This window comes from Poecile atricapillus, chromosome 30 (assembly GCF_030490865.1).
Source record: "Poecile atricapillus isolate bPoeAtr1 chromosome 30, bPoeAtr1.hap1, whole genome shotgun sequence".
Lineage (NCBI taxonomy): Eukaryota > Metazoa > Chordata > Aves > Passeriformes > Paridae > Poecile > Poecile atricapillus.
Genome location: NC_081278.1, coordinates 3,940,096 through 3,947,595, shown reverse-complemented (window position 1 = coordinate 3,947,595; position 7,500 = coordinate 3,940,096). Strand labels below are relative to the sequence as shown.

General features: G+C 72.2%; 1 protein-coding gene across 1 annotated transcript in view; it reads left to right on the top strand.

The window, feature by feature from the left end:
- Positions 1-7,500, top strand: part of LOC131589820 (collagen alpha-1(I) chain-like) — an 11,795-nt gene that overhangs the window by 677 nt on the left and 3,618 nt on the right. Inside the window, exons 2-6 of the mRNA XM_058859596.1 lie at positions 1-642; positions 3,835-4,033; positions 4,357-5,049; positions 5,102-5,209; positions 5,310-5,412. The exon at positions 1-642 is cut by the window's left edge and continues 214 nt beyond it. Of these exons, the coding sequence (XP_058715579.1) occupies positions 1-642; positions 3,835-4,033; positions 4,357-5,049; positions 5,102-5,209; positions 5,310-5,412 (1,745 nt within the window). The remainder of the gene's footprint in view (positions 643-3,834; positions 4,034-4,356; positions 5,050-5,101; positions 5,210-5,309; positions 5,413-7,500) is intronic.

The following is a 7,500-nucleotide window of genomic DNA, read 5'->3' as shown; positions in this document are numbered from 1 at the left end:
ATATCTCTCTCGCCGGGGACATTTTTCCCCGTCGCGTCCGGGTCCGCACGCGGGCAGGGGCCGGCCACCGCGGCCGGCCGCCACCCCTGAAACAATTCCGCCCGCAAAGCGCGGGTCCCCGGCTTAAGGCCGAGGAAGGGGGACGAGGGCCACAACAACTCGGGGCGAGGGACGGGGTGCCGCCACCCCGGCCCCGCGATTCCCGTCGGGCGACTTCTCCCGTCACCGAGCCCCTGGAGCGGCAAAAAGCGGGGCAAAGCCGAAGGCAAGGCCGCGCGCCCCACCGGGCGTCCCCCGCAGCCCCTTTCCGACACACGGCTCTCTCACACCTGGCAACAGCGGGTCGGGAGCGGGGAACGGGGCGCCGCCAGCCTCGGCCGACCGGGCAACCCGGTCTTCGGGACTCTCGGGGAAGGGCCGGGGCGGGGGGTAAAGCCTCGTACGGGGCTCGAACAACGACAGAGGCGCCCCCGGCCGACGTCTGCCCGCGGCTGCCGGCCACCGTGCCCCACCGAGACCGACAGCCGAAAAAAACCGCACCCCGCCGAGGGGGGCCCCGGCTTAAGGCCGAGCACATGAGGGGGACGAGGCGCCGCCGCCTCGCCCGCCAGCCACCAGCGTTCGGTTTTTCCCCACCCCAGGGTTGGGGTGGGGGGGGGGAGGGAGGCGGGACTGGACCGGAATCGGCAGCAGCACGACCAGAGCGGGGGGGACCCGGCCTGCGGCTTCTCTGCCTCCTCCACACCCTTTTCCCTTCTCGCCTCGGCCGCCCGAGCGGCTTTCTCTCTCTGGCAGCAGCGGCACGCTTTCCTCGGCCTCACCGGAACAAGCTGGGCCCATCGGGCACGATGGGTAGCACGGGAAGCGGGACGAGCCCCGCGACTCGACCCGCCTAGGCAGCACACTCTCTCTCTCTGGCAGCAGTAGCGCGCTTCCGCGGCCTCGCAAACGAAGCTGGCCCATCGGCACGATGGATAGGTACGGGAAGCAGGACGAGCCCCGCGACTCGTCCCGCCGAGGCGGCAACCCTCTCGGTGCTTGGGCCTCCCTTGCCGGCGCTCTCCCTTTCGGTTTCTCTCTGAGCTTGGCGCCGGCGACCGGCCGGGCGGCCGGCCCGTAGCTCCGCCTCGGAGGACACAGGCACGGTAACAGCCTGGGGGAGACGGCCCGTCACCTCGCTCCCATAATACGGAGATATGTGTCCGAGGCCGCCCTCGCTGCAAGTGAACGTAGCGTACGTGACCGGGGCAAAGCGGTGGCGCTAGCCGCCTCCTAGCTTGACGTAACTGGAGGCAGCTGAAAACACCGACCCCTTGGTGAACTTCCAGCGCCGGCGCCGACAACAGGTCTACCCGGGCCGCGGACAACAGGTCTACCGCGACCGCGGACAACAGGTCTACCCGGGCCGCGGACAACAGGTCTACCGCGACCGCGGACAACAGGTCTACCCGGGCCGCGGACAACAGGTCTACCGCGACCGCGGACAACAGGTCTACCCGGGCCGCGGACAACAGGTCTACCGCGACCGCGGACAACAGGTCTACCCGGGCCGCGGACAGCAGGTCTACCCCGGCCGGGGGACAGCAGGTCTACCCCTTCCTGGGACATCAGCTCTACCCCGGCCGGGGACAGCAGGTCTACCCCGACCAAGGACAGCAGGTCTACCCCGTCCAGGGACAACAGGTCTACCCCGTCCAGGGACATCAGGTCTATCCCGGCCGGGGACAGCAGGTCTACCGCGACCGCGGACAGCAGGTCTACCCCGGCCGCGGACAGCAGGTCTACCCCGGCCGCGGACAACAGGTCTACCCCGACCGCGGGACAACAGGTCTACCCCGTCCAGGGACATCAGCTCCACCCCGGCCGGGGACAGCCGGTCTACCCCGACCAAGGACAGCAGGTCTATCCCGGCCGGGGGACAGCAGGTCTACCCCGTCCAGGGACAGCAGGTCTACCCCGTCCAGGGACATCAGGTCTATCCCGGCCGGGGACAGCAGGTCTACCGCGACCGCGGACAGCAGGTCTACCCCGGCCGCAGACAGCAGGTCTACCCCGGCCGGGGGACAGCAGGTCTACCGCGACCGCGGACAACAGGTCTACCCGGGCCGCGGACAACAGGTCTACCGCGACCGCGGACAACAGGTCTACCCGGGCCGCGGACAACAGGTCTACCGCGACCGCGGACAACAGGTCTACCCGGGCCGCGGACAACAGGTCTACCGCGACCGCGGACAACAGGTCTACCCGGGCCGCGGACAGCAGGTCTACCCCGGCCGGGGGACAGCAGGTCTACCCCTTCCTGGGACATCAGCTCTACCCCGGCCGGGGACAGCAGGTCTACCCCGACCAAGGACAGCAGGTCTATCCCGGCCGGGGGACAGCAGGTCTACCCCGTCCAGGGACAGCAGGTCTACCCTGTCCAGGGACATCAGGTCTCTCCCGGCCGGGGACAGCAGGTCTACCGCGACCGCGGACAGCAGGTCTACCCCGGCCGCGGACAGCAGGTCTACCCCGGCCGCGGACAACAGGTCTACCCCGACCGCGGGACAACAGGTCTACCCCGTCCAGGGACATCAGCTCCACCCCGGCCGGGGACAGCCGGTCTACCGCGACCAAGGACAGCAGGTCTATCCCGGCCGGGGGACAGCAGGTCTACCGCGACCGCGGACAGCAGGTCTACCCCGGCCGCGGACAGCAGGTCTACCCCGGCCGCGGACAACAGGTCTACCCCGACCGCGGGACAACAGGTCTACCCCGTCCAGGGACATCAGCTCCACCCCGGCCGGGGACAGCCGGTCTACCCCGACCAAGGACAGCAGGTCTACCCCGTCCAGGGACATCAGGTCTATCCCGGCCGGGGACAGCAGGTCTACCGCGACCGCGGACAGCAGGTCTACCCCGGCCGCAGACAGCAGGTCTACCCCGGCCGGGGGACAGCAGGTCTACCGCGACCGCGGACAACAGGTCTACCCGGGCCGCGGACAACAGGTCTACCGCGACCGCGGACAACAGGTCTACCCGGGCCGCGGACAACAGGTCTACCGCGACCGCGGACAACAGGTCTACCCGGGCCGCGGACAACAGGTCTACCGCGACCGCGGACAACAGGTCTACCGCGACCGCGGACAACAGGTCTACCCGGGCCGCGGACAACAGGTCTACCGCGACCGCGGACAGCAGGTCTACCCGGGCCGGGGACAGCAGGTCTACCCCGGCCGGGGACAGCCGGTCTACCCCGACCAAGGACAGCAGGTCTATCCCGGCCGGGGGACAGCGGGTCTACCCCGTCCAGGGACAGCAGGTCTACCCCGTCCAGGGACATCAGGTCTATCCCGGCCGGGGACAGCAGGTCTACCGCGACCGCGGACAGCAGGTCTACCCCGGCCGCGGACAACAGGTCTACCCCGTCCAGGGACAACAGGTCTACCCGGGCCGCGGACAGCAGGTCTACCGCGACCGTGGACAGCAGGTCTACCCGGGCCGCGGACAACAGGTCTACCCCGTCCAGGGACATCAGGTCTACCCCGGCCGGGGACAACAGGTCTACCGTGTCCAGGGACAGCAGGTCTACCCCGGCCGGGGGGACAACAGGTCTACCCCGACCGCGGGACAACAGGTCTACCCCGTCCAGGGACATCAGGTCTACCCCGGCCGGGGGGACAACAGGTCTACCCCGTCCAGGGACAGCAGGTCTACCTCGGCCGGGGACAGCAGGTCGACCCCGGCCGCGGACAGCAGGTCTACCCCAACCACGGGCAGCAGGTCGACCCCGGCCGGGGACAGCAGGTCTACCGCGACCGCGGACAGCAGGTCTACCCCGGTTGGGGACCACAGGTCTACCCCGCCTGGGGGACAAGGGTACCCCTCTGAAGTTTGCCTCGTGTCCCGCCACCGGACCAGGCCTGTCGGCCGGCCCCGGCCCCGGCCCCGGCCCTGGGCGGACCCGGCCTCCCGGGGACGCCCGCCTGCCCGCCCCTGGGCTAGACCTGTTGGCCAGCCCCGGCCCCGGCCCCGGCCCCGGCCCCGGCCCTCGGTGAACCCAACCTCCCGGGTGGGTCCCGCCCGCCACCAGGGTAGCCCTGTCGGCCGGCTCCACGCCGGCCGCCCCTGCGGCTTCTGACGACGTGCCCGGCGGCGTCCGCCGGCCCCGGAGCCGGGAGACCTGTGCGCCCCTCGGCCGTCGGATAGCTCCGGCAGCCCCGTCCCGCCCGATATTCCCGTTCTCTAGGCCGAGGCGTATTTCTGACCGTCTCTTTCTTTGGTTTCTTTTCACGCACGCGGGCACGCGCACACGCCCGCACCCACAGACACACGCGCACCCACCCCTTCCCTTCTTCTTTTGTCTTTTCCCGAAAGGACGGCTCTTGTGTCGGGGTGGCACAGGAACGCTTCGCCGGGATCAAAAATTCTCGGCCCATCGGATTTCTTTTCCTGCCTGCGCGGCCAGACGCCTCCCAGCCGAGCCGACGGGCAGCCCGCGGCCCGCGCCCGGCCCGCCGACGCGCTCGACCGGCAACGGGGCGTCCCCACCCCGCGGGGAGCAGAGACACGGCACCAGCCAGCAAGCCGCACCTCGGGGCGGACAGCGGGAGAATGGAAGCAGGCGGAAGCGTGCGGTGGGACGCGGCTGGAAGCCGCCGGCCCCCCGCGTCACTGGACTCGAATCGCCGGCAGAGGCGGCGGGCGGGCGGCCGCCTGCTCATGCCGGCTCTCCGGCGGTCCGCGGAGGTCGTCGGCCCCGGGCCCGCCTCGTGCGGGCCCGGCACGGAACCGCCCTTCGCCGCCGGCTCCCGCGGCGCACCGCCTTCTGGGCTTTTCCCCGCCCCCGGTTGGCGACGCTTGCCGGGCGGCCCCGCCCTGCGACGTCACCCTGCCTGGCACCGCCTTCCGGGCTTTCCCCGCCCCCCTGCTGGGCGACAGCTGGGGCCGACGGCGGTGGCCCCGACCCACCCACGCCCCAGGCGGCTCCCCAAGCGGCCGGCCGCTCGGCACGGCGACAACGCCTGCGGGGGCTGAGGAGCGGGCCGACGGGGCCGCCGGCAGCTTGAGGCTCGGCGCCCTCCCTTTCCGAGGAAGCTTTCTCGCCGGCTCTCTCTCGGAGGCTTTCGCTCCGACGGCGCCTTCCTTCCCGCTCGCCCCCGGCCGGCCCCACTGAAGCCTGCAGGCAGACGGCAGCCCCGCTGATCGAGCCAGCCAAGCAGAAAGCGAGGTGGAAGCCGGGCCGCCATCTGCTCGGACCCGGACGGGGGAGGGAGCGCCGCCGGCTTCCGAAGGCCCTCTCCCTCCCTCCCTCCCTCCCTCTCGGGGAGAAGCGAAGGCGGCGAGGGGCTCAGGCCGATAGGGGAGAGCCGCTCGACGCATCGCACGGCGGCCCGCCGGCTGACAGCAGGTCAAACCAGCGGCCGGCCGACAGCAGGTCTACCCAGCTGCCCGGGGGACGACAGCAGGTCTACCCAGCGGCAGGCCGACAGCAGGTCTACCCGGCAGCCGCCCGGCGGCCGACAGCAGGTCTACCCAGCTGCCCGGGGGACGACAGCAGGTCTACCCGGCAGCCGCCCGCCGGCCGACAGCAGGTCTACCCGGCCGCCGGCCGGCCGACAGCAGGTCTACCCGGCAGCCGCCCGGCGGCCGACAGCAGGTCTACCCAGCGGCAGGCGGACAACAGGTCTACCCAGCGGCAGCCGCCCGGCGGCCGACAGCAGGTCTACCCGGCCGCCGGCCGGCCGACAGCAGGTCAACCCAGCGGCAGGCCGACAACAGGTCTACCCAGCTGCCCGGGGGACGACAGCAGGTCTACCCAGCTGCCCGGGGGACGACAGCAGGTCTACCCGGCAGCCGCCCGCCGGCCGACAGCAGGTCTACCCGGCCGACGGCCGACAGCAGGTCTACCCGGCGGCCGGCCGACAACAGGTCTACCCAGCTGCCCGGGGGACGACAGCAGGTCTACCCAGCTGCCCGGGGGACGACAGCAGGTCTACCCGGCAGCCGCCCGCCGGCCGACAGCAGGTCTACCCGGCCGACGGCCGACAGCAGGTCTACCCGGCGGCCGGCCGACAGCAGGTCTACCCGGCCGACGGCCGACAGCAGGTCTACCCAGACGCCCGACAGCAGGTCTACCCGGCCGCCGGCAGGCCGACAGCAGGTCTACCCGGCCGCCGCCCGCCGGCCGACAGCAGGTCTACCCAGCAGCCGGCCGACAGCAGGTCTACCCGGCAGCCGCCCGGCGGCCGACAGCAGGTCTACCCAGCGGCAGGCGGACAACAGGTCTACCCAGCGGCAGCCGCCCGGCGGCCGACAGCAGGTCAACCCAGCGGCAGGCCGACAGCAGGTCTACCCAGCTGCCCGCCGACCGACAGCAGGTCTACCCGGCAGCCGCCCGGCCAACGGCCGACAGCAGGTCTACCCAGCTGCCGGCCGGCCGACAGCAGGTCTACCCAGCCCCCGGCCGACAGCAGGTCTACCCAGCTGCCGGGGGGGACGACAGCAGGTCTACCCGGCCCCCGGCCGACAGCAGGTCTACCCGGCGGCCAACCGACAGCAGGTCTACCCGCCGGCCGGCCGACAGCAGGTCTACCCGGCCGACGGCCGACAGCAGGTCTACCCAGCCGGCCGGCCGACAGCAGGTCTACCCAGCGGCAGCCGCCCGGCGGCCGACAGCAGGTCTACCCAGCTGCCCGGGGGACGACAGCAGGTCTACCCGGCAGCCGCCCGCCGGCCGACAGCAGGTCTACCCGGCCGACGGCCGACAGCAGGTCTACCCGGCGGCCGGCCGACAGCAGGTCTACCCGGCAGCCGCCCGGCGGCCGACAGCAGGTCTACCCAGCGGCAGGCGGACAACAGGTCTACCCAGCGGCAGCCGCCCGGCGGCCGACAGCAGGTCTACCCGGCCGCCGGCCGGCCGACAGCAGGTCAACCCAGCGGCAGGCCGACAACAGGTCTACCCAGCTGCCCGGGGGACGACAGCAGGTCTACCCAGCTGCCCGGGGGACGACAGCAGGTCTACCCGGCAGCCGCCCGCCGGCCGACAGCAGGTCTACCCGGCCGACGGCCGACAGCAGGTCTACCCGGCGGCCGGCCGACAGCAGGTCTACCCGGCAGCCGCCCGGCGGCCGACAGCAGGTCTACCCGGCCGACGGCCGACAGCAGGTCTACCCAGACGCCCGACAGCAGGTCTACCCGGCGGCAGGCCGACAGCAGGTCTACCCGGCCGCCGGCCGACAGCAGGTCTACCCAGCAGCCGGCCGACAGCAGGTCTACCCAGCGGCAGGCGGACAACAGGTCTACCCAGCGGCAGCCGCCCGGCGGCCGACAGCAGGTCAACCCAGCGGCAGGCCGACAGCAGGTCTACCCAGCTGCCCGCCGACCGACAGCAGGTCTACCCGGCAGCCGCCCGGCCAACGGCCGACAGCAGGTCTACCCAGCTGCCGGGCGGACGACAGCAGGTCTACCCAGCCCCCGGCCGACAGCAGGTCTACCCAGCTGCCGGGGGGGACGACAGCA